This window comes from Numida meleagris, chromosome 8, assembly GCF_002078875.1.
Source record: "Numida meleagris isolate 19003 breed g44 Domestic line chromosome 8, NumMel1.0, whole genome shotgun sequence".
NCBI lineage: Eukaryota > Metazoa > Chordata > Aves > Galliformes > Numididae > Numida > Numida meleagris.
Genome location: NC_034416.1, coordinates 4,806,305 through 4,834,226, shown reverse-complemented (window position 1 = coordinate 4,834,226; position 27,922 = coordinate 4,806,305). Strand labels below are relative to the sequence as shown.

Here is a 27,922-nt window from a genome sequence, read left to right as displayed (position 1 = left end):
TGCGGTAGGAAAAGGGGTGATTTTTCTGTTTGTTTCCACTGCAGGTAAACCACTGTTGGTTTTAGGCACCCTAGTTACAGCGTAAAGCAAAGAGCACTTGAAGTCCACTTCATTTAAATGTTGCTCACTGGTGGCGGGAGCAGTGGGAGGGGTGGGGTGGTGAGAGCCGTCCCCTCTCACTTTTCCAGAATTTCAGAGGAACAAGTTTGAAATGCTGATGGCTGATTCATTGTGCTTGTGTCAGAAAGCCACCTGGATGGCAGTGCTTGTCCTCCAATCTCATCTCAGCCGTTCTACAAAATAAATTACTGTCAGTCCACGGTACGTCTGCACTTGGTGCATTCACACCTCTGAATGTTGATAACACTCGGGCAATCTCACAGCGTAATAAATGAACAGTTAATGCGAGGTCACAACAAAACTGCCTTTCCAAATCTCTGTTGTGACCAAATGATGTTATTCCTAAATTCCCTGAGAGTACATTAAGCACTTTTGCTGTGCCTGGGAGAACTGAACGGCTTACACAAGGGTAGCAGAGAGAGACCAGTTTTCAGCCCTGTTTTGCAGCATGAGATGAGGGGCACGGGAGTTGAAGACCAGGGCTGTGCTAGGGTTGGTGTGCAGCCGGGACACAGCAGGGCTTCCCAGGGGCACTGGGTCCTCCCTTGTTCTGCTTTTGCAGCGTAACCCCGGAGACGGTGTGGTCCACTTAGCACTAAGCCATTCTTTATTAAAAACAACATATGCTTATCGGGCATTTCATTTTCTGTCTCACTGCTTCTGAATGTGTTGTTGTGGTTACAGTAACCACTTGTGCACTTTTCTGTACCATTAGCTGGTAAAAGCATTTTCTTTTTATGTCGAGAAGTGATAAGGGCTAAGTCACAGCCTCCTCGAAACTGTTTTTTTCTGTGGGAAACAGCTTCCTGCATATCAAACAATGCAGTCACCCTCCCAGGTTGGCCTTTGTGTAAGTAATTCTGTGAATCTGTCCTTTTTTTCTCTGATGACGAGTACAAGTGGCTCTATTTCTGTACATTGAGCCTCGGACACATCTTGCAACCTCCTGGTGATGTGAGTGGGACTGAGAGGAGTCACACCCAGGGCAGAGCTCACCTGGTAAACTGCTGTAGGAGTTAAAATTGTGCTTTTTCTTACCAGGATAGATTTTTTGCAATAAAGAATGTTAATCAAGCCCTGGAGATCTTCCCTACAATCGAGTTACAGTAGTTACTGCAAATCTCCCACTTCACTATAAAAAGAACCGCTCCGTTCTTAATTGGGAAATGTACTGCAAGTACATAAGGGGCAACATTTCAAACTTGCTGGGATCTGAATAGCATCAGTAGAAATCATTAGATAAAACAGATGTTTTCCTTCTGACAGTCAATCCAAGGGTAGTGGTTAGACCCTTTAATGGAACTTAATGAGATGCTCTAGCAGTCCATTTCCTACTGCTCCTGGCTTTTACTTACAGCATCATCCCATCAGTGCGCAGCACCTTGCAGTAGAGCAGCAAAGGTCACAAAGGCTGTCTGGATATAGCAGCAGTCTGAGCCCAGTGTCTGCATGCAGCAGCATCCCAGCTGAGTTTAAAGTGTCTCCTCCCTCTGAGACAGCTGCAATTTTGTGTTAAGTATAAAGGCAGTGAAACAAAAAGAAAAAAAAATTGTGTAGGTTATTCGCAAAGACTCCTGTTCTTGAGCTCATCATAGCTTTGGTGTCACGGAAAACACTGCTACTTTGCTCTCCAGGTCATAAAAATGAAGGGCTTCCTCACCCTACAGAAAGCCAAGCAGGGAAGCAGACAGAATCAAGAAGTATTACAGCTCACTGTTAGCCGGGAAGGAGTAACTGAGACTAATCAGCTTTCATTTAAAAGTGTAGCATTCCCCCTAAGCTCTTGTTGCTGCTGGTCTTATTTTCTAATTCTTATTAATCACTGCTGTTATGAATTGAAGTGGATGACACCTCTAGGAAGATACTTCTGGAACCAGGATCAGGAATCCTTTGTATGAGGTGCTATATATCAGTATCTGTGAAGTAAGGCTGCTGCTCCACGAGGATAACAGAGCTTGGGACAGAAATACTGAGAGATGGCCAAGTTCAGAAGAAGAACTGTAAGTTTTGGTTTCTAAAATTCCTGAGGGAAAAATATAAAAACCAGGTATCGTGGCTTAAGAATGTTTCAGCATTACGATTTCAGTTCTCGTGTTCTGTAATAGCCTAAATGGAGCATAGGGTGGGATTTTGGTTTTGTTTGCATATTATATTTGGGGTGAAGCTAAAACGTAAATCAAGTAGAACTTGGATGAGGTTTGTCAGTGCTGTTACATGGGATGTTCATTCACAGATTTGGACAAATCATGTTTCCCAAGATCTATATTGGCTCTAGTATTTTCAATAACAGCATCTATCTTTGGTTGTCCTCAGTAGATGGTCTGGATTTCTTGGGAAATAATAACCTTGTGCTTTTACTCATAATGAGTGCTGTAGATAGAGGTGTGTTGTTACGTAAATTTCATGGGGCTGAAAGATATTAACTTGCTCTAAAAAGAGGGGGTTGCAAATTAGTGGCCAACAGAAGCCTATATGAAATTCTGAAGTTGTAAGACACTGAAGTGCTTCACTTTATAAATTTAGGGGAGATAATTTAGCTTATTTTAAAAGGATTTGATTAAATTTCTGGGACAGATAGATAGAAATGTGTGTTTTGTACAAATGCTCTATTGATTCCTCCTTCAGCCTGATAGTGATGATGGTTAAGACGTAGCAATCTTTGAAATCTGTATAGGAAGTTGTCCTAGGCATTTCACATCTATAGAACGTGAAACATCTTGCCATGAGAGCAAATGTTTAGAAGTTCAGAGTGGATCAAAAACTCTCTTATTTTTTCAACTTCTGTATTTCCTTCAGAAGGATACTCTTGAAACTGAGTGCAAACTCTTGCTTTTGATCAGCATAGAGTTTTTCCAGCTTTCCCTCTTCTTATTGAAATGCAAAACAAGGCAATATTGAGCTGTTTGTAGCTAGTTTTGTGAAAGTAGTCACCAGAAAACCTGAAAATGATGCGGTAGCTCTCGCCTGTAGCTCCTGTAGGAAGTCAGTTAATAATAAAGGAATTCAAACCACAAGTAGGGGTTCTTCAGCTTTTAAAGAGGAGATTTGGAAAAAAGTGGTGTCATTTGTCCCCAGTATTTCTTTTTGATGCTGAAGAAGAAAAGAAAAAGTATTTTTTTCTTTTATTTTTCAAGCACAATAATACAAACAAAAAAAAAGTAGTGCCATTTAGTGTGAAACATGCCAAAAAAAGTGTTTCTAATTTGTGTTTTTCCTGTGGGTTTTATCACTCAACACCCACGTTACCTAATTATATACACCTCAAATCAAAACTTAAGAATAGCTTGCTTATTAAAATCTGTCACTGCTGTTAGAAAACATGTCACTGCTACACCCGTTTTGTTTCTGGCTTGCCTTGTCGGTACCACTGCCACCTGAACACTGCGTGCCTCCATTTACCTGTTGTTTTTCCAGGCTGGTGGGAACAAGGCTAGCTCAAGAGTGGGGGAGGCAGCCCTTGGGCCGGGATCTCTCTAAATCAGCTTTGCAGAACGTTTAGCAAAACAAAGTGGGGAGGATCCAAAGCGTGTGTTACTGGGATTGGTATCTTTGCAAGTTTCCCAAATGCTCTGATCTTCTTGCTTTTGAGGGTTTAATTACCTGTTCGCTCCCTTTTCAAAGGCTTTTTTTTTTTTTTTAACTGATGCTATCTTTAATCTTTTTTCCTTGTTCTTATGCATAGTCTTTCATACTTGTCACTGAGGAATATTGGAATGGGAAACTTTTATCACTTCCAATATTGGATTTTGCTTCATGATGTTATTGCTGTATCTGCAACAACCCAATTTCCTCCTCCTCTCTATATACCTTTAGAACTGAGTTATTGCTGAGGTAAATTTTCTCTCTTGTCACTCCACCATTTGACACAAGGTGATTAATTTAATAACAGAGGTTATTTTTCAGAAGCTGCCTGAAAGGGCTGTCTGTTCATGTAATGGGCAGAAGTTTCTCCTGTGTGCAGTGCAGTGCAGCTTTGTGTGCTGCCCTTCACTCCTTGGCAGTTCTGCTGAGCCTCAGATGATATTCCTCAACTTGGGATATATTCCCCAAAATGGAAGAGACTAAAATGAAGCAGCAAGGAAGCTATTCATTAAAGCTGAGCAAATATGGGAGGGGGGGGAGGAGGAATGTGAATATTCACTTGATTAAAAAAAAAAAAAAAATTAGCTTTAGCTGTGTTTTCATCCCCTTTGGCATTTATTTTCCAGAACTCTGCATCCCATCAGATTATACCAGTGTAAATGTTCTCAGAAAGCTCGTTTTTAGCTAGTACACTGAATTATTTGTACGACCCCCGGGGATCGGTTCCTTGTAATTACACAAATAAAGCACTTGACTTACTTGTAGCTCTGAACCCTAACTGGTGCAGCACGCAGTTGCTGATGCACATTAACTGTGTTCTACTGATACATAATGATCAGCAACAGACCATCCCACCAGCTTCCCCACCAACACCACTGTGGATTCTTCTTGGCCACGGATGGAGCTTCTCAGTGCATGGTACCTAATTAATTCCTAGAACTGCAGTAGCACCTCGCTGCTGACATAGCTCTGCTTTCTTTTGTCAGCCAGGTACCAGTGCCAACAGTTTGCCAATCAATGGTTAGTGCAGTGCTGCCAACCTCAGGTGAAACAGGCTTTATTAACTAAAAATATCCCCCAAATTGTCCTGCTTTTTCAGCACCTGCAGTTGGAAAGCACAGGCAGAGGTGAGTACAGCGTTGTTACAGAAACTTGCACTCCAGAAAACAATAATTCAAACAAAGAGAGTCTCCTTGCCTGGGTGACTCTTGCAGCTACGCCTTGTGCCTTTAACGCTGTAAAAAGGAGATGTGACCATACCCCTCGAGAGAAAGCAAGACTGGATGCTCTTCCCTAAGTCCTAGCTAAATATTTTGTGCACCCTCCCAAGGGAGTGTGGGAAGGGATAGAGAAAAGGCAAAAGACAGGTGTAGCAATGTTGAAGGATATAGTAATGAAAGAACAAGGATTCTTTACAGGTTTAAAAATCAGGAAGCCACAGGGCTCTGAACTTGTCTTTGTCTCAATGTGCAGGACAGCTTGGTGCCATCAGTGAGACAGGGGAAGTTTGTACTAAATGCAGTGGTGTGCAAGAGTCATTCCTGGGTTATAATCCACGCTGGCAGACAGATACCCCATTAGCCTTGGGCAAAATGTGTAAGAACTTGGTTTCCATTTCCTCCTCCTTGAAATGGTTTATGAGGAAATAACATCCAAGCACTGGGAGGTGCTGCTGGCAGACAAGTCCCAGTTCCAACATCAGAGTAGGAAGTAGGGAACTAACCAAGAGAATGACTTTCCTAAGTCACCCAGTATTTCAGTGAGTGTACCACTTCAACTGCCTTAGTTTTCTTTTCCTTTTTCCCCAAGTTTTTCCTCATTATGTTACATCTGAGAAATTAGTTGGAGATGCTAAAAATACAAAGAATTTTCTGCTGGGTTTTAAAGGCGGTTTGTGCAGTACACTCCCCATCCTAACAGGATTCTTTGCCTTTGTTCATTTGATTTGAGAAAAATAATTCAGTTTCTTTCTGTTAGAAATCTCCAATTCCATTGTCTTGGTCTCTGATGTGGTGATATATCTTCAAAAATATTCATTTCAATTTTTTTTTTTGTAACAGAGTTAAAGTGGGAGGGTAGACCAGTTGTGCATTACATCTCTGCCTGTCTTGTAAAGCTAGGTTATTAGTGAATCACTGAACCATATTTAATTGTATATCAGAGGTATCATGTTAAAACTGTCCATGATGAGTGACCTTATACATCATCTGATAGTTAGATTACAAGCTCTTTTTGGACATAATTCATGCAACTATTTTTTTAAAAAAAATCATTTTTCTGTCTGAAGAAATAATTCAGGCCTTCCCATTCCTAGCTGCCACCACTACTGAGTGCTGCTGTGAGCAGGAAAGCTAAATCTCTTAAAATATTTTTTTTTTTTAAGCACACTTCAACTATGTAGATGTGATTACATTGAGATATTACTTAGTAGTCTTCACCTTCACAACGGAGTGCAAACATTAATTACTCCCCACAGTTGTCATCACTGCTGTTTTATAACAGGAAATTGGAATTGGGGGGATTACATCCATGGGGACAAACAGGAGGGAAAGTGATTTCTGCCTGGGGCTGGCTCAGCTCCTCCTTTGTTTGGAGAAACAGGACCTCATCTACCCACTGATGCTTGATGCATGTGAGGCTTCTTATCACTTCCTTCCTCTACCAGAAAGTCTTGGGAGCACAGTGGTGAGGCTAGCCCAGCTGACCGTAAGAAAGAAGAGACAGTAATTCTGCCTGATTTAAATAACTGCTGTGAATATGTATTGCCTCGCATTGATCTGCTTGAAGTTATCTGATAAAGCCTTACATAAATCTGTGAGGCATTTTGCAGAGGCTGGTGGCATTCTGCTCATGTAGAGCATTACTTAGTGGACAGGAATCTGTGCCAACTCTGTATGGAATGTTTTCTAGTCCATAGTGCAAGCCTAATTAAATTTCCACAGGAGCCCTATTGCCAAGCAAACACCTCTGCTTTTGTTCAGACCTCAGATTCTTTGGTTCTCTCCAGACAGCTCTATGAAAGGTGACCACACCTTTCAGGAAGTCGGATGATGCTTCCCAGTACCGGAAACTGTTTTCAGCTGTTCCATACTCTGTCAGAATTGAACTGTTTGATTTAAAATCTATCAGTTTTCCTTTCAGACTGAAGTCTGTGGGAAAATTTCAGCTCCATCACTGCACTTGTTTTGAAGAATTAGACTTGGAAAACGCATTTAAACTGAGTCTTGGGATGGGAATTCCTTCTGTCTCCATAATATCTGAGACAAGAGATTTTCACTTCATCCTTGCTGGGAGGAAAGAGAGAGAAGCAAGTGTTTCACTTTGGCATGAGTTCCTCCAAATCTCTCTGCAGAAATCTGATAAAAACATATTAGGATTTGGCAGATAAGGTTTTCCCCAGCTGAGTTTGCCTTTAGCAAAAGACCTGGGCAGAATGTTTCCTTTTTTCTTTTTTTTTTCCTTTGATTCTGAGGGAGAAGGAAAGAGGAGAATGGCAGCCATGGGGCAAGGGGCAGAACAGGAGCTGACTAGATGTCCTTTAGGGGTCCCTTCCAACTTGAATGATTCTATGATTCTGTGAAGAGTGTCACTGGGGACAGGCAACAGAAGACACTGCTGGGGCAGAAGGTTTTCCTCTACAGAAGTGCACTTCTCCATGGACACAAGTCCAGGTTGCCTCCATTCAGATGTGATTTTCTGTCTGGAACTCTGCTGACCAAACAAATCTCTACTGGTTTGCCCAGGCGAGAATGAGCACTCATGGCATCCTTGTTGCAAGCACTCTGCCTGCATCAAGACACCATTCTACATCATGTTCCTCCAACACAGACATGCCAGTGTCCCTGTGCCTGAGGTTACTGCCCTAGGTTCAACTCAGGCAGCTTTAAAATGAGAGGACTTGGCATAAGGCAAGGGTGGAGGGAGGCTTGCACCTGAGCATGCAGTAGTGTGGCTCACCCCTGCTCACAGTGTGACTATGTGGCTGTCTGGTTAAGCTCTCAGATAATGCAGATTTGTTGGCGGCAGCTGTAGGAGCTTGATGGTGGGAGAACAAAGTAGGAATTTATAATGCGCATATAATTGTAAAGAGAAGGATTTTTTTAGCGAGAGATCAGCGGTAGTGCAGGGTAATAATCATCTTAAAGGGTGACTCTCTAGAATTAGTTGTTATTTTGTTTGAGTCCTTTGAAATCGTTTCCATACTATATAATTATCTTAAAATTTAAGTGCTTCCTGCAGTGATAATGTGTGCATTTCTGCATTCTTATGTAAATGCTTTAGCAGTTCCCAGTGTAGAATTGGAAATGCCATTCAAAAACAGGTAATGGCTTTGCAGTGTCTAGGGGAAGAAATTAATCTTTTTCTTCCACATCATTTTACAGTTTGTATTCTGTGGTTGTGTTTTCAGCTCTGACAGAAACTGCCTTTCAGCAATAAGCAGTGATAGGATATGCTGAAGCAGAGAGCTGAGTTTCACCAATGTGAGCTTATAAAGATGAGGCGCCAGCAGCCAAACTTGCATCCCACAGAAAGGAAACAATTAATCTGTACACTCAATTAATTTGCACTCGGACATCCTAGGCAAAGCTAGATATGAATAATTATGAAAAATACTACTTTCAAAATTATGAAGATATCATACAAAGTACTGAAAGGTGCTGCCAAGGTGGTAATTTTCATGTGATGTTACTGAACTAAGTAAATGTGGGAAGTGGCTGCACAGGTGGCACAGACTAAAGCCCAAACCCAGGAAGAGTTAATTATCTGATGAGCTGCAAATGCTGCTGTACCTGAGGCTAATTTTACTAATGCAATGCCTAAAGCAGTATCTGGTGTTCACCTGGCTCTCTGGGTGCGCTGTGTAGGAACAAGGAGGAATATGGACAGGTTGCTCTGGAAGTTCTGTTTGCCTGTTCCTACAGCAGATTATTTTGCAGGAGGAAGGAGAGGAGCGTTTGGCTTCCCTGCCAGGAGAACATCAGCTTGTGATACAAGGGGCTCACTTACACTGCAAAGCCCATAATGGGGAAGGTTGTATTTGAACCAAAGCAGCAAGGCAAGAGTTCTGCATTGTACAGAAGTCTGATGATTAAAATATGAGGTTTAAAAGGCACCGTGTCTCACTAAAAAGCTAGTGCTGAGATTTCAAAGCAGACTAGGAGTTCAGCCACGTACCTTCTGCTAGTTTCAAAGAAAGGCTTTTCTCTACCTTTGCTGGGCTGTTTTGAAAATCGACATAAATTCTTACATATCATTCCCTTTTAATAATTCAGAGCTCAGTCCTGGCGCACTAACTCAGGCGAAGTCGTGATTCATTTCATTGGGAACTTTGCCAAAATAAGGTATAGGGGCTGTTCCAGTGAAGGAGAAAGAAATCCCTGTAAATATTTCAAAGTGAAAACTGTATCTTGGATGTACCCAAGGTAATTTCCTTCTGTTTCAGTAGTCAGGCTGCTGATGCCAGGGCTGATCTGGGGCAAACCTCCCTGGTTGGAAGGGAGCAGACAGAAATTCTCCTCTACTCAGTACTCTATTTAATGAACTCACTTAGCAAACCCTTTAGCACAGCAGGGTCTGTGGTGCAGCAGTCAAACATGGTGGATCCGTGCTCCCTTATCCCCTCCAGAGGTAATTTATCCCAACGTGCTTGTTGAGGGCAGGAAAATCCCAGGTGGACCCAAGCTTTGGTGTTGCTTTTAAGTGCCTGGAGGCGGATGAGATGAATCGGAGCTCAGGCTCCTGTGTGCAGGTCCAAATTCAGGCTCAGATCCTCAAGGATACTCAGATAGACAAACCCCATTTATTTCAGCAAAACTCTTATTTTATTTCAGCAGTAGAACTTAAATGCAAATTAATTAACCCCATTTGGTCATCATGGGTTCAGCCACAAAATCCTCAAAGCCTGAGGATGCCCACGGAGCCTTGTCTGCCTGCATGAAAATGGCATTTCTGGACTCGCCAGCACATTATCCCCATGCAGACCCAGATCAGATTCACCAGTGTTTCCCTTGAATCCTTACCCTGCTACGCCTTCTTCCCTCAGCCCTCTTTTGCTGCTTGTTATGTTACAGTGACAAAGGGCTGCCCCTAGACAGTGAAATGGAAGATCAGCCAATGGGTAAATGGGAAGGCTATCACCTTTTCAGATGGACAAGCTCACCTTTCTGCTATCAATTGCAGAGTGGTTTTGCTCTCTGCTCTCTGGCTGGCTGCAGCCAGCTTTTGTCTGCTGACTTGGAAACAAGATTACCAGATTTTAGCAGCAGAACAGATCCAGGGCAGTTTAGATTCTCAAGGAAAAATGCTGGTAGTTTTGAGAAGCTTTGGACTCGCTTCTCAGATTCCTCCTTGGGATTGGGATGCAACTGTTCCTTGACTCGAGCTCTCAGGGAATCCGAGTGACTTGCTGGTGCAGCTCTGTACGCCAGGGAGTGCTCATTTAGTCACACTTTACACTTGCTGTTTTGCTGCATCATTTTTTTTCTTTCCTCAGTGAGATAACTCAGAATGGCAACAGCTTGCCTCTCGAAATGCTGTAACGCAAAGGTCTGCAGGGCTTGGCTCGTGGAGCAGCTGTTCCACGCTGATTTCCCAGAAATCTGCGATTGTAGCCCGGGCTATCTTAGGTTCGGGTTTTAAATTGCACCCTTCCCTGAGACATCTGGGTGCCTTCCAGGTTTAAATTAGCTTTAGCAGGGACCCACGTCTCCTCCGCTGCTCAGACAACAGCAGCCCCGTGTCTCCCAACAGTCTGGCTCCAGAATCATTGGTCACACAGCCCAGGGGCAGCAAGAGTGAGGTATAAAATCACTGAGTGACAGACCCTTGTGAAGGCTGTATCACTGCATGGGAGAGAGAAGGAAAGCAGAGCTTTCGAGGCTTATCTCTGTGCTTCGGCTCCAGCTTTCCCTTAGAAGGACAGGAGTTCCTATTAGCCTGTGCATTTGTTTTAGAGAAAGCTTCCCATAAATTACTGCTAAAAAAGGCTTGCACCCTTACCTTCATTGAGATCTGATAAGAGGAGATGTAGCATTCAGCCTGGTCTTTAGCTGTTATTGGATAGCCAGACCATGCAGTGAGGCATTAGAAATGTTTCTGCATTATCCCTGCTATGCCCCCAGCTGTGCCCCTGTTGAGGAGTATCAACTAGAAAACCACAAAAAAAAAAGTATTTTGGACGCAGCTCTGATGTTTGCGGGGACGTTTCCCCAGTGCTGGGCCCGGGCTGCTTCCCAAGGTTCTGCTGAAGATGGAGATGGCTGCATTCCTAGGATGTATGAAGCCGCCCATTCCTCGAGCAACGTGGTGCCAGCTTGCTTGTTAGAGCAGTGCAGTGCTTTAAATGCTAAAGCATGCTTTCCCTGAATTACAGGCAGACGTGTGCTTCTGTTACCTGTGCCTGCTGCAGAGGAGGTTGGACTCTGCTGCAGTTCTTCATGCATAGTGTGTTGGAAATCTCCTCTTAATGTGAATTTCTGTTAATCCGACCCTCAAAGTGTTGCTTAGAGGGAAGGCATGTATGTCACTCACAGAGAGAAATTCTGTCTGTTCTCTGCGTAATTATTCCTTTCTTGGTGGGGCCTTCCCCTGCTGAAACAAGTGTTTTCTCCCAGTCAGAATCAACTCTTGCTTGAAGGGTCAGTCATAGATCTCATCTTCCTTGTATAATCCTTTATAATCTTGTTTTTTAAAGTTTTTTGCCACCTGAAATCTCTCAAATCCCACAATTAGCCTGCCGTCTAATACGAAAATCCCTCTGAGATCCTCTTAGCAGCATATGTTCAATAAATAGCATAATTTCAGGAGCTGAGAGGGCGGAGAAATTCCAAAGAGCATTGCTGCTCTATATCAAGAAGCAGGTTTGCATGCCAGTAATGCCCTGGCATTGTCGAACTACTGAGGTTTGAAAAACATCCATCCATTGCATTCATGAATAAATGGATTGCAATAAATCAAGCTCGTTTGAAAAGGTCTCATTACCATTTGGTCGTACAAAGATGCTGCTTTGGTCATCAGAGTGAAGGCAGCTAACTCCTTGAACCTGTGACATTCCTAATTTTATTAAGCTTAGTTTATTATTTGCACCTAATATAAGCAAGTAAGCTCAATTAGTAGTCAAAAAAAAAAAATCAAATACCCTTGGTTTCTTAAATCAAAATGTGTATGTTTATTAACAGAGAATGCAAACATGTTAACCAAAATGCAAAGCCTGTAGGCTTGATATTACATAGGACGAGAGGTAATGGCCTTAAGTTGCACCCAGGGAGGTTCAGGTTGGATATTTGGAAAAAGTTCTTCTCAGAAAGAGAGGTGATGCACAGGCTGCCCAGGGAGCGGTGGGGTCACCGTCACTGGAGGTGTTCCAGGAACATGGGGATGTGGCACTGAGGGATGTGGTGATGGGCATGGTGGGGGTGGGTTGGAGTTGGACTGGATGGTCTTAGAGGCCTTTTCCAACCGTAATGATTATATTATTCTATGATCAGTGCTATTTTTAGGCTGTAACACCAATCTAAAGGCTACGCTGCATTCAGTGCTTTGCAGAGCTTTATGCTCCTTAAGTTTGGCAGTGCTGGTGCAGGTAGAGCCCTCCAGGCACCTGAGAGCAATGCAGGCTGCACGCAGGAACAGCAGCAGGCAGGACAAATGCCTTTGCTGAGAACTGGGGCCTAAGAGGATGCTATTGACCGCCAAAGGATCGGCTAACCCTTGGTGCCATAAATATGCATCCTCATTAATAAAATATACAGGCCAAATGGCAAGGCTTTGTGCAGAACAGACTCCAGGCTGACAGGGAAGCGAGGACCTGTTTGATGTAACGTGGCATTATTTCTTCTCCTGCAGCTCGTGCTGTTATTTATCTTTCACTCGCAGCTCCTCGCAGGCAGTGAGCAGAGGCAATCTGTGGTGTGCAGAAAAAGAGCTCGTTCAGCAGCATCCGTCCCCAAGCACTTCCTGGGGGCAAGTCCCATCTTTTTTCTGCAGTGTCAGGGTGGAGATACAGGGGACTCCCAGCTGAGCTTGAGATGAGCTCTACCTCCACAAGTTTGCCATCAGCAACCCAGAATGGCTCCTTCCCATAGCAGTGGAGGACACAGGGATTGCTTCCACATCAATTTTCCCAGCGGCTGTACAGGCTGTCAGCTGGCTTGCAGGTTGCCACAGAAGCAGCATTCCCTGTTGTCACCTTCCCCCAGGGGAAGGACTGTAGCACTCGTTCTGTTTCTTGCTCAGCTGCCCTGCCCCCCTGAAAAGGGAAACCTTTTTTACTCTTTCCTTTTGCCCATAGCCTTCAAGCAGCATCTGCTGCTGAAAGGGTCACGTCCTGGCTTGTAATTAAATGAACAGATTTAGAGCCTGCTGCAAACAGTGATTAGATTATTGTTTCTTCAGTATGCTCAGATAAATCTGCATGAATTCATGGGTGACGGTCTGAAGGAGATCTCTTCCATCTCCTTATCCCAGGGCTGATGTCCTATATCTAGGCTGGAGCAGTAAATCCCCCACTCTTCCAATTAACTGGCTGATGTGAGTAGCAGGGCAGTGTTTGGCAGTGCAGCATTGCTGCCCATCTGTCCTGCTGAGGTGGAGGTACCCCAAGCTGCTGCTGAATCCCATCCCAGGCTTCTCGATGCCTGCAGCTCCTCACATCCCGTATTACTGAAAACAGTGCTTTGGGATGGTATGGCCCAGGCACACAGAAAGGTCGTGCTGCCCTTCTTGCCCTGCGCTCCCAGGTGATGTTTAACAAATGCCAGCCAAGTCACCTTGTTCTAGGAGCAAATTAACCCGCAGTGCTGCCCTGCGCTCTGCAGCCCCAGCAGCAGCGTGGGATTCCCCCAGTGGCAGCGATCACATAGATGAATACAAGAGTAATTGTGTAAATGGGCTACTGGGCTGGGGGTTGTGTTTTCTTTCTCAGCTGTTCTTGCCAACTTGCAGATGGCTGGGCAGTGACAGGCCGGTGTCTCTTTATGCCACGTTCAGGAGACATCACATCTGCCTTGGTTTGAGTGAGCTGCTTGTGCTTTGCTCCTCGGAGCTGCTCGCTGCCTGCTGGCTCTCCCTTTGGGTTTGCATATCACCGCCTCACCAGGATACTTTCAGCAAATGGCAGCGGGCACAGGGTTGGCCATTAAAACAAGTGGGGTGCTGCAAGGCTGTGTCTAGATGGGAGCAGAACACAGTCTCAGTACTTTAAAAGGACTTTCTCAACTTGGACATCTATATTTTTTTTAAAGTAGTGCATGACGCACGTAAGCTGAGGACACTGCACAACAGCTGTGTCAGAGAGATTTGACAATAGCAGAATTTGATGTCAATTATAACTGCTAGAAATCTGATTGCAATGGCTGGCAGGTTATCTGTGAAATAATGGCTGTGTTCTAAAATAGGTTGCTTAGCATCTTTGGGGCTTTCTGCTCTACTTCTGGGGGAAAAATGAGGTCCTATCTGCCTTCTGCTTCCATCACTGCTCCTTTAATTTTTAAGCTTGGTTACACCGATGGATCAGAAGGTCAGAAACACCATAAAATTGGACTGTATTTATCAGAGACACAACTTAAAAGATAGAGAACTTCTGTACGAATGCACTATAATGAGGCTGAACAGCAAAGACCATTTTACTTTGTCATAAGACCAGCGACTGGAAATATCTCTACCTCCGTTATACAACTCAATGGTACAGCCTCTTTTTAAATGTTGTGTTTCAGTTCTGGAAATGATAGAGGGAAAAAATTGAAAGGATTCAGTGAAGGGTAATGAAAATGATTAGAGGCACAGAGAACTTTTCATATGAGGAGAGATTTGAAAAGATTAGGTCCGCTTAGTTAAGACAAGAGATGAATAAGCAGAGACATGATAGAGAGCTGGGAGGTAATGAATGGCACAGAAGAGGCACACTGGGTAATTTTATGTGCTGTTTTCCAGAATTAAAAGCGGAGAGCAGAAAGCTATATATATTTAAAAAAAAAAAAAGTTTGCTTATTATAAAAAACAACAATGGACACATTTTAAATATGTTTTCCGCAGTGCTGACTTCAGCTGTGGAAGCCACTGTTATAAGAAATGAAGATAACAAGCTTAGGAGAATGATGAGAAGGACAAGGTGCTCTGGGGGGAAATCCTGAGCCTGCTGGGAGGAGAGGGCAGCCCTGCTCCAGCTGTGGGTGGGAGCAGAGTTCACCCTGCTTCAGTTCATCTGCTTGACTCAGTCACTTGGGAAAGGGGCCATGGGAAGCTGCAGCAGATCAGATAGGTCCTGCAAGCTCACTGCCCAGAGAAGGTCGGCAGCACATACCCAGAGAAGGATATGAGATCGGAGTGTAGAAGCACAGAGAACGCATGCAGGGTACTTCCATCTCCCATTTTTTAGTAACTAGAGGCTATATATGTTAGTGCCAAGAGAGTTCTCTTTCAAAAGAGAGAGAACAGATTTAAAAACAGATTTATATGTAGACTTTGTCTGGAGATTTTGAAGCGGTAACAGGACTTGTGTATGTGTGAAGCAAGAATTAAATATGATGAAAAAACAGCTTCTAGGGAATGGGGCTTTTTCACATATATTGCTCTTCTCTTCCAGTCTGGCTTTAAGCCCTGCAATAACCCCGAGGGTGCTTACAGGCAGTGTTTAGAGACTAGCCTTTTTCTACCTTACTAGAATTTCACTGGTTTTCAATTAGGACTGGAAAGTCTGGTGCCCTAAAGCCACAGAAATTAAAAAAGGGCAGATGCAAGCATTACAAGATATTTTAATATTTATAAAGTGATCATTCAGGAAACTGCAGGGGCTTCATAGAATCATAGAATCGTTTGAGTTGAAAGGGACCTTTAAAGGTCATCTAGTTCAGCTCCCTGTTCTATGGATCCAGGATCGTTAGAGGTGCCGATGTTCAGCTCAGTGCTGATGCCTTTGGGGGCAAAGTGAATCTTCTTTCTTATTCACACCAAGTAAATTATGCCTCATAACTTTGTGGGCTGGATTAGGAATGGGACCTGTGCTTCACAACTGTGAGGCATTCTCCAGGGCATCTTGCAGGACATTTAAACCTCACTGTAGATGTTGTCTAAGAAGATTGATTTCCTCTGCATTATTCTGAAGAGTGACTTCTTTCTGGATGCATCATGCGTTAGCTCTCTTGCCCCAGCAAGGAAAGCTTTGGTTCCATCAACACAGTTGTAGAGCTGACGCGTCACCAAAAGACAGGGGAGCAATAATATGATCATGCGTAGTTCCTATCTCAATTAAATTGCAGCACTCTTTACAGTTGTGGAGTCTTTTCCCTGGGTCATCAGGCAATACATCCACTGCATGAGCCGAGCACGCCGAGTGGTGACGCACCACACTTTAAATAGGTATTTATTGATGTGGCCAAATGGCACAGAGCAAGGGTAATTTGGACAAGTTTTCACAACTGAGTCACTGCTAGGACTAGAAAAAGAGTAAAGACCAAAACTTAAACCTGTAAATCTTGGTATTTGCGATTAATGTGTTTTCTACTTCAGTTCACTGTGTGCATTTTCCCCTACGTTTGTGCATTTGATTTGCTGCACAAGGGAACAGTGTCAAGGGAATAATTACAGGATCTTTTCAATGCCTGTCTCATAGATTCATAGAATACTTAGTGACAACCTGAAATCCCACTCTGGAGATGCTGGATATCCTGCTACTTCCTTGGGCTCCATTTTATTCTTTCTGGAAGCTTTGTCCTAAAGAAATTTACACACCGCTGAGTTTTTGTGCTTCACTTGATAAATTCTTGCTTATTACAGTGTCCCAGACAGTTCCATGCATTGAAATTTGACTTTGGGATACCTTCAGTGACTTTGTGAGAACCCACTTGGAAGATGCATAGACAAAACAGTTGAGCACTGCGCTGGTATAGCAACATCTTCAGCAGCACTTTGCTGCAACTGCTGTGTGCAGACAGGGTTGCAGATTTGCTCATCAGTCCTATGAAGCCTGTACGTAGTTACTACATTGTGAGTTGCTCCCTCCCAAACTGCAAGGATTCCTCACAATGGGTAAATTGAAGCAAAAACGACAATTTTGTGGCAGTGCATCCTGTCTGTAGGAACTGCCATACATCTGATCCAGAATAAATTATTTCAGGCGAAGTATAAGTTTCTGTCACTGTTGCAAACAGATTTTAGTGGCTTCACTAAATACGACTTTCTTCAGAGAGTGATCTCACATTGGTGATCAAAGAAGCTGTTCTTTCTGATAACCTAAATATCGAAGTGTTCACATCTTGTGGCTGTCGGTATCACTGCACGTTACAGGGTGAAGATACAGAGGACACACCCTGGAACTTCACATGCCAAGATGGAGAAAATCAATCTCTGTTAATAAAAAAAGGCAGGCTCACTGGTGCAGAAAATCACTACTCTGGAGCCTTAAAGAGGCTCCTTCAAAAATTCATGGTTACAGAATGGAATCCTGGGCTATGTTATAGTTCTGCAAGAAATCAGGACATGGAGAAAAAAAAAATCCAATTTTCATTAGATGGAGAAAATAAAGAATAAATCCCATGAGCAAAGCCATTGATTGCAAAGAATGTAATTCTGTGCTCAATGGGTAATAACATTTTCCAAGTTTTCCATAAACCCAATGCTTTTCCCAAGTACTTCTCAAAATTTGGGTTGTGTGGTTTTTGTTTTTTTTTTCCTGTGCCCCTAACACTAATTCCATCTCAGTAAATATTTCTGATTGTTCTGGACAGCTGCCATTGGTAGCAATAAAACATGCTACCTGTAGCAATATACAGAAATTTAACAAACTCAGTATTGACCCAATGACTTAAGCGTACTGCTCTGTAAAGCATTTGGTCGTGTTCCCTGCTGACGGTACCCACAAGGTAAATGCAATATGCAATTAATAGCAGGGAGCAAGCATCTTTGCCCTTCTAACGCATACCGTACATGCAGCCGTCCTAAGAAGAGGCTTTTATTATATGGTGGAGCCTTGAAAATGCTAAATACCTTTCTTTAAAGCAGAGTCCCCACTCCCTGTCTATGGGGAGTCTGAATTCCTGCATTACAATCATCTGGGGCCGTAACATTTAATATTCGGTCCTGCAGTGTGGATGGCTGTGTTGGCTGATAATTTGTATGGTGTGTTTGGCTTGAAGTGTGGCTGTCAACAACTAGAGCAGGTGGAGTGCCAGGCTTGCTTTTACAGTATTTTAGCTCTCAGCTTTGGTAGACCTGTAACACAGTTTTTGTTTAGAAGAGGCTGGATTATTTTAGATGTAGTCTAGTTAGCTCCCTGGAAATACAGCCACTCTAAATGCAAGCTACAATGCCTTTTTACTATATTATCATGCACCAAATTATTCCCTTCTTTAAAATTATTTTTTCACATATCTAATGCAGCTGCAGATCTATTCATGCAGGAACATTTCAGTAGTTCAGCTGATTAGCTCAGAGCCAAGAAGCAGCTTCTGACAGTTCATCCTGCTGCTTACTTAAGCATGGCTGAGTCATGACTACAGTGAATCCAGCACCTTCTTTAACTTTTATTTATTTATTTATTTATTCATTCATTCATTGTTAAGGGAGCATGTGTGAGGGGCTTGGACGAGTTCAATTTACTGTCATGTAGGTGCCATTATCCCTGACTGCTGAGGTAAGCTGAGACTGAAATCCCACACAAATACCTATTTTCTCATCTGTTTTGTGTAGCAATATATTCATAATATTTGACACCTCAGAATGCATGTTGTTTTCAATGCAAAGACAGACTTCCCTTCAGGGCAGCTGAAGGGAATTCTCCCAAGAATTAGAACTCTCCTGAAGATCTCCCAACCTTAACTTCCCTTTCTCAGTGCTCTATCAAAGAATTTATCACCTAAGACAACAAAATGGCCATTGTGCCGTTGTTGCTCTGCACTGTATTTTGAAATGATGCGCTGACAGAGGAGCCCTGCCCACACCCAGATGGGTTGGTGCATAGAATCATAGAGTCCTAGAATCATTAAGGTTGGAAAAGACCTCTAAGATCATCTAGTCCAACCCTACCACCAATATTGGCCACTAAACCATGTCCTTAAGAACCACATCTCCACATTTCGTGAACACCTCCAGGAACAATGACTCCACCACCTTCTTGGGCAGCCTGTGCCAATGTCTCACCGCTCTTTTGGAGCAGAAGTTTTTCCTACCATCCAGTGTGCACTTGTCAAGCTCAGAACAGTATGTTTTAATTGCAGTACCCCCAAATGAGGAGCACATCTGCCAGCAGTCCTTAATGAAAGCTTTCTTCTGCAGTTCCCCTTCCACATTCTTTTTTTTAATGAGTAGGAAAGGATCATACTGCATTAAAGAAAAGGCAAGTAATGGGTGGGAACAAACACATGCAAGATGTAAGCAGCAGCATATTTTGGTGCAAGCAGAGCAGCCATGTAGGATCATCGTTATTTGGCAAGGAGAAAGCCCTTACCACTGTGCAGCACCTTTCTGAAGCTACAGCTGTAGTCTAGGAGTTAAGGAGAGGTCAATAAAGATGAAGGAATGTGAGCTTGTGCCAAGGCATTTAGGTTGTCTGCTGCAGTACTGGAAAAATGGGACGAAATTTGACCTGGTAACTGAGCACGTTCTGAGTGGTGTCTGTCTGCACTCCAGTGTTTGTCACAAGATATCTCCACCACGGTTGTTACTGCGGAACCATGGATTGCTGCAGGGAGGGAGTTGCTGTCCATGATGCTCATGGGGATGCCCGCTGAGTTGGTGGGCACCGGCAGGCAGTGTCCACCTGTACTTGGGCACTGATGCGAGAAACTCACAGTGAACTCCACCATGAACCTCACAGCCTAGAGAAAAATGAGGAGCGAAGGAGTTTGTTAGCATCTGATTCGAGGGACTCTTGGCTACTGGTGCTCGTGCTGAGGTTCATTTGCTTCCTAAGAGAGCTGGAGTAAACACAGTGGTTCTGTTTGCAATCTGCCCCTCTGCCGCTGCACGCAAGCAGGGCCTTTTTTACCCAAAACAGCTCCAAATTACTGTACGTAAACTGTAATCATCTGTCAGGAGCTCTGTAGTTTTCTATTTTGCTGCTAATTGGATGATACGTTGGCAATAGTCTTTGTTAACATGGCTAGCACTGGGCAGGGTACACTGAGAGAAGGCTTTTATTTAGAAATGTTGCAAAAATACAGTGACTGTCTACATTTGACAGCGATTGAAACCAATCGTCAATTAACTAAATAACAGCCAATTAGTTTGAAGGAAAAAGGAAGAAAATTGCTTACTTCTCATTCTTTGTTGAAGCAAATGCCAATCAGAGGATGGGAGATTTTTTTCTTTCTCTTGTGAGAAGACAAAATGTGAAAAGATGTGCAGAAAAAGTACTTTTTTTTATAAATACCATCTTTTTCTCATACAAGAATATTTCAGAAACTAGATAAGAACATCTTAAGATCCAGAGACATTTAATTTCCTGTGATTTTTTTAAAATCAAAATTACAATCATTATGCAGGCACAATTTTTCTTCCTTTCCTTTGTGCTGCTGCCGGATGCTTAAGCACAAGGACAGCTCTGCAGAAGCTTGCTGCCTGCACAAGAAAAGCCCAGCAAACAGCTGTGGCTGCATGGCACGACGATAGGCAGGGTTGGGATAGTAACATCTGCATTACCAGACCAAGCCCTTCATCTTTCATATTCCATAGAGTTTTAGGGGTCCATAAAATCATACAGAATTACAGAATAATTAAGGTTGGAAAAGACCACTAAGATCAGCAAGTCCAACCATCAGCCCATCCCCACCGTGCCCACCAACCCTTGTCACTCAGTGCCACACTGTAGCTGAGACCTCACCAAAACCTGTGCTGCTACAAAACTTGCAGCACCCAGAGACCTCAGGAAGCTGCAGTGGTTCTGTCAGGACTGGCATTTTGGTCTTAGCTGCATCCCATGTTTCTTGCCTGCATCCTTTCCTGAACCTGCTTAGAAACATAGAATCGTTAAGGTTGGAAAAGACCTCTATGATCATCTAGTCCAACCGCCAACCCATCACCACCCTAAGTGGGTGATAATGCCAAAAGGTACTGACTGAGGGAAGACCACAGTGAAAGCCGGAAGAGCAAAGTTCTCTCCTGCTTTGCTGCTCTCTGTGTTGGCTGTTAGCTCAATACCATTTCTTCAAAAGAAGCAGAGCAATTCAGCACGAAGACGAACGCTTGATACATCCTATAAGTGCAGTGCCATTTAGCTCTTGCCTATCCCCAGGCAGAGGCTGATGTCTGCAGTGGATCTCCAACAGCAGATGATGCACTGAGCAGAGAAAGAGCAAAGAGGCAGCTGCTACAAGCCGCCTTAATGTTGCTGGGTTAGTAAAAGACCATTTACTCATCACAACCTGGCTTTGAATTTTTATTGCACGCTCCTCCTGAGCAGTTAAGGCCAGAAGTGAATGCACAAAGGCATTGCGTGGCCGTGCTTCTTGCCTGCGAGGCCAGACCTGCCATCAGGGCCATGCCTACCTGATAGCCTTTAGTTGCATCGATCGATAATTCTTCACTTAGACGTTTTACTTATTGTTCAAAAAGATTTTATTCTGCTACTTTGAGCTGCTCGCAGTGTCGTTTCTTGTATTTCAAATCCCATTACTCTTTTGTTAGTACTTGTAGGGCCAGTGTTCCAAATTGGATAGCAGAGGGTGAGAGGTATGTCTTTTAACTGTCGGAAAGGCAATGACTATTGGATGCTTTTGCATTTACTGATGGGAGACTCTGCCCTGCACATATTGATCTTTTACTTTCTTACAGGAACATTTTACACCTGAATGCAAGTTCAAAGAATCAGTATTTGAAAACTACTACGTAACATATTCTTCGATGATCTATAGACAGCAACAGTCTGGCCGGGGTTGGTATTTGGGTCTTAACAAGGAAGGAGAAATAATGAAAGGAAACCACGTGAAGAAAAATAAACCTGCAGCACACTTTCTTCCAAAACCGTTAAAAGGTAATTTCTTGGCTTTGCTCCATCTACCTGAACTGACTTTGTATTGTCAGGGATGTTTAATTGCTGTGCATACATATTTGAAGGGTACAGCTAACTATATAACAAGGGTATAATATTCTGTAACACACACTCAATGTAACCTGCTTTTTTTTTTATGCTTCTCTACATTACTTCTGCCTTTCTCTCATCTAACCAGATATGTATATTAGTTTCTTTGTGCCCACAGTCCACAGTGTCTCTGTTACAGGTAATGAAGGCTTTACTTGGAATAGCCCGAGCATCTACACAGCCATTACCAACTTGCTGTCAATCTGTGCATTATTACACATAATAATAATAATACACATAATGTGTATTACAGGATGTTTGTCTCTTTTTGCCTGGGATAAAGCTGTAATGTGCAGTGCTTATTTAACCACAGTTAATGTGGCATCAGCATGTGATATTAAAGGTAATAATGCATGTGGCAAAGATATCCTGCTGTGTATTAAAAAACAGGACCTGGAGCCATCCCTGGAGCATCTAAATCAGCGCTGTGCTCAGACTTGGATTCCTCTTTGGTCAGTGCAAAGAGAGAGAATATCTTCGTCAATGTGTTCTCCAGAAAAAGCTTCCATAAGCTCCTCCCTTGGTGGGAATGAAGCTCTTCACTTCTGGGTTATGCTGTTAAAACACCTTCTAAGGTGGTGTCATTCTGAAATCAGAGGGGATATTTCTAAGGTGCCCAGCCCTGGGTGGGTTCCGGACTAGCTTGGTGATCTGCATTTAGGAGCAGGTTTTAGGCAACTGATGCTGTGAGGTTGATCTTCACTTATGTGTATGAACGCAAAGGAAACAGAAGGCTGAAAAACCATTTTCTCACCATTCAGCTTGGTCTGTATACACAAGTAATAGGCCAGATCACAGCGGTTAGCAGTGCTATTTCACCATTAGCAAGGAAATGCTGATTTTATCAGCTCATATCTATCTTGCAAAGCTTTGCAAGTACAGAGGGTAGGTGGGTGATTTAACTGGGAGGAGAGGTAGCTAGGTTTTTTTTCCCTCTCTAAAATGTCATTCCCTTTAAGAGGTGCTTGGAATTTCTTAGTGCGTGTTTGAAAGGGAAGCGATCTCCTTACTGTGTTTAATTCACTCCTTCTGTTGCTTATTGTGAAATGAAAAATCCAGACGTTTTGTAGATGGACCTTGCACCAAGTGACTGTGATGCATGCTGATGTGCTGCCTCTCTTTTGTGTTGCAGTGGCTATGTACAAAGAGCCTTCTCTCCATGATCTCACAGAGTTCTCAAGATCTGGAAGTGGGACCCCAACAAAGAGCAGAAGTGTTTCAGGAGTGCTAAATGGGGGTAAATCCATGAGCCAAAACGAGTCAACGTAGCCAGGTTAAGGCAAGCCAAGTGCTCTCTAAACAGAACCTTACCTCTGGATGCAGTTGAATTCTTACTAGCAGTCTTTCATCCAAATGTTCAATTGCCCAGGACAAGCCACCGAACTTGCATAGGTCACTCGTTTATCAGCCATTAGATCTACTGGTTGTCAAAGGATATACCCCAATAATGTAGAATATGCTTGTGCATATCACAAGGCACTTGGATAGCCAGCAAACATAACTGCGGATTAAATCTCGGAGAAGAGGTGTCCAGATCTTTCTCTCTGTCTCTTTTTCTCTCTCTCTTTCTCTCTCTCTCCTATGCTTTGTGGAATACGAAACAAAAACATTTCACAGCATTCACTGCTGATAAGAATTTGCTTTCCAACTAAGAAAAAGACCACTTTTGCTCTTCAAAGGAAATTTTAATGCTTATATGTTTTATAGGGGAAACATAAAACAAATATGTAAACTCTGTTGTTTCCTTGGCTTACCGTTTTATATCTAAGGCTTGATAAAAAAGATGTATCCTTTAATTTGGAATAGTGCAACTTTTTGATTTCTGAACTCCAATGGGTCTTTAAAGCTATGTCTTTCAAAAAATAATTAAAAATTCAGGGTTGGAACTGAGAGTTGGTGTCTCAGGCTCAAGCAAACAGTGTTCTTGTGGTTTTAAACACAACAAAATATAAATTTTTATAGATTTGTAGTTTCTGGTAAAGTTCTTGTGCTAACCCCAGTCTGTAGGAACTGAAATGTTTTGTTATCCCAAGTGGAAGTTGACAGGAAGGGATAAAATGATCCTCCAGTGTAGATTTCTCTTAATTCCATTTTGTGTGTCATGTTAAACTATTGTTGTGGCTTCTTTTCTAAAGACAGAAACTGTGGAATTAAGGTGACTTAATTTTTTATAAGAAACGTCTTATTTGTAAAAGTCCTTTCACTGTAACGGGCACGTGAATATTGTGTAGGAGGAAGCGTTAGGACAGGTTACCCCTAAACAACATATACTTATACATGCTATTGGAAACAATTGTTTAAAAAAAATGTAGTTAGGTTTCCATTTAGGTCATCATGTCTGTTGCATGGGAGAAAGTTGGAATCTTGGCCTAGAGTTGCATGATGTGTAAGATTTTGTGCATTAATCATCGTTGGATTCTGTGCTCCAAAACTGACATAGTTCTGTACAGGCAGCTTTCTGCCTTGTACAAAAGAGTTGTTTATTATTTGTTGTATACACAACCATGCACTGAATAAACTATTTATATTAAGATGTACTTTTTAAAAAAGCTTGTTTGATTATATGATGTACATCAATGATTAATTTCAAGGGAAAAGGTTGGCAATTAAATTATAAAATTACAAAAGATACTGTAATTAATGTTCAGAATCTTTCTATGTAACAAGTTATTCCCTTGTGACTCCGTACTCCATACGAATGAGAAAACATTCTTCCTTTTGGATATTGTTAGAACTGGTCTTACACGCCCAGCTGAGATACTCAAAACACAGAGACTATTAAGTGCCACAAAGTCTGGGTAACAGCCCCTCGGCTGCACGCTGTTGGAGCCTCAGTGAACTGCTCTCCTCTGCTTTGAGCTTCTCCAGCTTCTCCGTGTCTGTTCTCCTTGTTAGGCTTCCTTAGTGCAGCCACATAGTGCTACCTCGCAGCACACCTCCCCAGAGCCCTCGGAACAGGGGGACCCAAAAAGATCTGGTGAGTTCAGCACCGCTCGTGTCAGGGTGGCACCTCGAGGATGCTCAGAGTTCACTGGGCATCGCTGTAGGCACTCATCGGGGCCAGCTTGTCTGGTCTTGAGGAAATGGGCTACCATACCTCCTGCATTTGTGCACGTGTTCTGGAGAGAAAATGCACTTCTCTCCTAAATTTTCTCTCCAAAAGGAATGAGAGCTTTTCTGCAATGTCCATACAGCTCTGACAGGCGAGCTTCACTCATCAGGGCATTTCAGTAAGACCTAGGAGGAAGAGGTTCGCATCACGGGTGGCTGAAGAAGCAGGTCTGGAAGGGAATAGTGGAAATGGAGACAAAAAACTGCCTGTAAGTGTTAGTCTGACATTAAAAACATATTCTGCTGTCTAGTGTGTCTCCTTCCCACCTGAACAAGCTGGGACAATTGTTTTTTTTTATGAATGTCAGGGCTGAGAGAAGAGAGGAGGGATTGTTTCACATCAAACCCCCCAAATTTGTTCTTTTGTGGCAAATTGTATACCAAGAACTGTGGCTTGTTAAGCTCCTCTGTTGGAGCAGGGTATTGCCCTCCCCACATAACACTGTTGTGGTGACCTTCAGAGGTCCTGGGGTCCTCATATCAACCCTTGCTGAAGGGTGAGGAAGGTGGGAGAACACTACCAGGAAAGTCACTGAAGAATTGAAGATGTGCCCTGTGATTGCTCCAGGGGTTTTGATACTTCAGTGGCTCTGGAGCATTTTTTCTCTTCAGCTAATTGTGCTTTGCCTTCATGAAACATTTTCTTAACCCTCCCCATGAAGAAAATCAGACTCATTGGGGTGCATGTTCCAAAAAAGGAGTCCGAGTGCCTTAGGAACATAAAACCTGATTAAAAGTAGGCATTGTTGTGCCAAGGCTAGCTAGACACATTGTTCAATGCCACGTGTTTATTATCCTAAAGGTAACTGGAGATCTGCTGCTTTGCTTTACAGCTGCAGCCTTGCAACTCCCCATCCCCAATATCGCCAACCTTGAAGGTCATCTGCTGCAAAAGAAAAATGCTCATCTCACAAATTGTCCCTTCTGAAGACTATAGTCTGACCCATTTTTCGTGTTGACATTGTCATCAGCTGTGAGCATTCACTCTCAAGTCCTTAGTTTCAAAGGTATATCAGGCTAGCAAAGCCCGCTCTTGGGTTAAAGACAAGGAGAGATGTATGGTGATATATGAGCCGTAAGCAGCTGTTTCTAATAATTTCTGGCAAATCTGTTAGAACTATTTCCTTCAGAGTTTGTAGACTGCAAGGGAAAACCCTTGATATTATTCTGATAGTACACAAAAGCTCACGTACACTATAGGCAATGTGGGCAATTAAGCTCAGAATTTTACAAGTAGTCTCTGGAGCCGTAGACTGATTTTATAAAGAGAAATACAGTAAAATGTGCCTTTGCAGATGGTGATGTGCAGGTGATATTCTGACCCAGCCAGCAAAGACCCTTGAGTAGACAGGAATGTGGTTTCAGCAGATGAGCTTTAGGAGCTAGACTCAAGTATTTATTTATCTTCCTCCTTCTGCTCCCATAGCTAGCCCATTAAGTAGATAACTCTTCAGTCATACCTTCATTTAAGAAGCCTGCTAGATGTTCCAAAAATATCTGTATGGGGTAGCTGCCTCTGAAAAGAAAACTTACAGCCACCATTTAACCCACTTTGCTCTGCCACGTGTACCTGTCCAAGTGCCATAGGATGCATGCCTGGAATAAAGACAAAGCTCAGGGGCTGGTAAGAAACCAAGCCTTGTACTGGCTGTGAGCCACCAACCATCTGCAGAAGGTTTGCTCTCAGGCCCTTCTTTATTGCCAGTGTGATGGCTGTTGCCTTTCACCTGCCATTTCGTTTGTCCCTGCCTCTCCACCAATGTAACCACACTCGGTGCGGCATACCCTGGGCCTGGATTTGGCTCAGGAGGTGCAAAACTGGCATGGTTTGGCTTTTTGATTCACCTGGGCTTCCTCAGGCAAAGGCCCAGAGCCACCATGGGGCAGAGGCTGACAAACACTGTCTGCCAACCCAACAGGAAACAGGTCACCCGTAAAAGTGGAGGAAAACTGCTAGGAGCACAACTATTATGAGGCAAAACCTCTGCCTTTTTGAGATCCACCTATCACAGCTGCATTCTCTGAGGTCTCCGCACGGGACTCGAACATTGTCTGCTCTGTCTGGTTTTGGGGTAAGGGAGGATGGCAAGAGCTCTTCTCTGTATTGTAAAGAGATCTTTATTTTCTTTTTTCTTTTTTTTTTTTTTGTTTTGATTTACCTCATGCTACCTCATAGCATGGTTGTATCTCCATAGCCCCTTGCTCAGACACGTTCATCGCTGGCACGATGGAAGACAATTCCCTACATGGGGAAAACATCTCCATGTTCCCCCTGGGAAGAACGGTGCCCCTTCTGCAGCACTGTCTGGTGTCCCCACCGCTGGTTTCCAGCCCACAGGCCAGGGTTTCCAGTGGGATAAAGGTGGTGTAACGAGCTCAGGGATGCTATGGTATGTCAGGCCTCTCGGCAGCTGAGCACCAGCGCAAGAGCCAGGTCTGGCAGAGCTCTGCTGTGTCTTGAGTATCTCTGCATGGAGACCAGAGCCAGCTCTAACGAGTTTAAATGTCTCCCTGACGTATCCTTAACCAGGACACTTTTGCAGGACAGAATCTGTATGTAACAACCTCCTATCTTCTAATAAATAAGTCTCTCTAAAACAGATTCCTCTTTGTCTGGGCTCTGATTTTTATCACTGCAGGTATTGAAGGGCTTTCCATCCCAGCACTGCTGCGTTACACCATTGCTTGGCTTTCATTGAGATACAGACCCTACTGTAATAATACTGTCTTTTATGTCCCTTTGAACTAGAGTGGGACAACCTGAGCGGTCACGGCACACAGATGGGTCCTCCAGTTGCTGTAGCATAGACACAGGCCATGGAAGGCACAGAAAATGTGAGGAGTTTTAGCAGGTCAGGGAATGTCTTCAGTGAACCCTGGAGTTCAGCTTCCTGCACGGTGTAAGACCAAGACAAAGAACCATGTTTTTGTCCGACTTTGGCTCTGGAAAAGGCAATGACATAAAAGAATAGCAAGAAGCCTACTGAGAATAGATTTGTTTCTTAGGAAAAAGCCCTGGAATGTGATTTATCCTGAGGA

General features: G+C 43.2%; 1 protein-coding gene across 4 annotated transcripts in view; it reads left to right on the top strand.

Annotated features, from left to right (window-relative positions):
* The window catches only part of FGF13 (fibroblast growth factor 13), a 221,411-nt gene extending 193,926 nt beyond the window's left edge, over positions 1-27,485 (top strand). For all 4 annotated transcript variants that reach the window (XM_021405832.1, XM_021405835.1, XM_021405834.1 and 1 more), the window contains 2 exons: positions 21,466-21,664; positions 22,905-27,485. In XM_021405832.1, the coding sequence (XP_021261507.1) occupies positions 21,466-21,664; positions 22,905-23,041 (336 nt within the window). In that variant the 3' untranslated portion in view covers positions 23,042-27,485. The remainder of the gene's footprint in view (positions 1-21,465; positions 21,665-22,904) is intronic.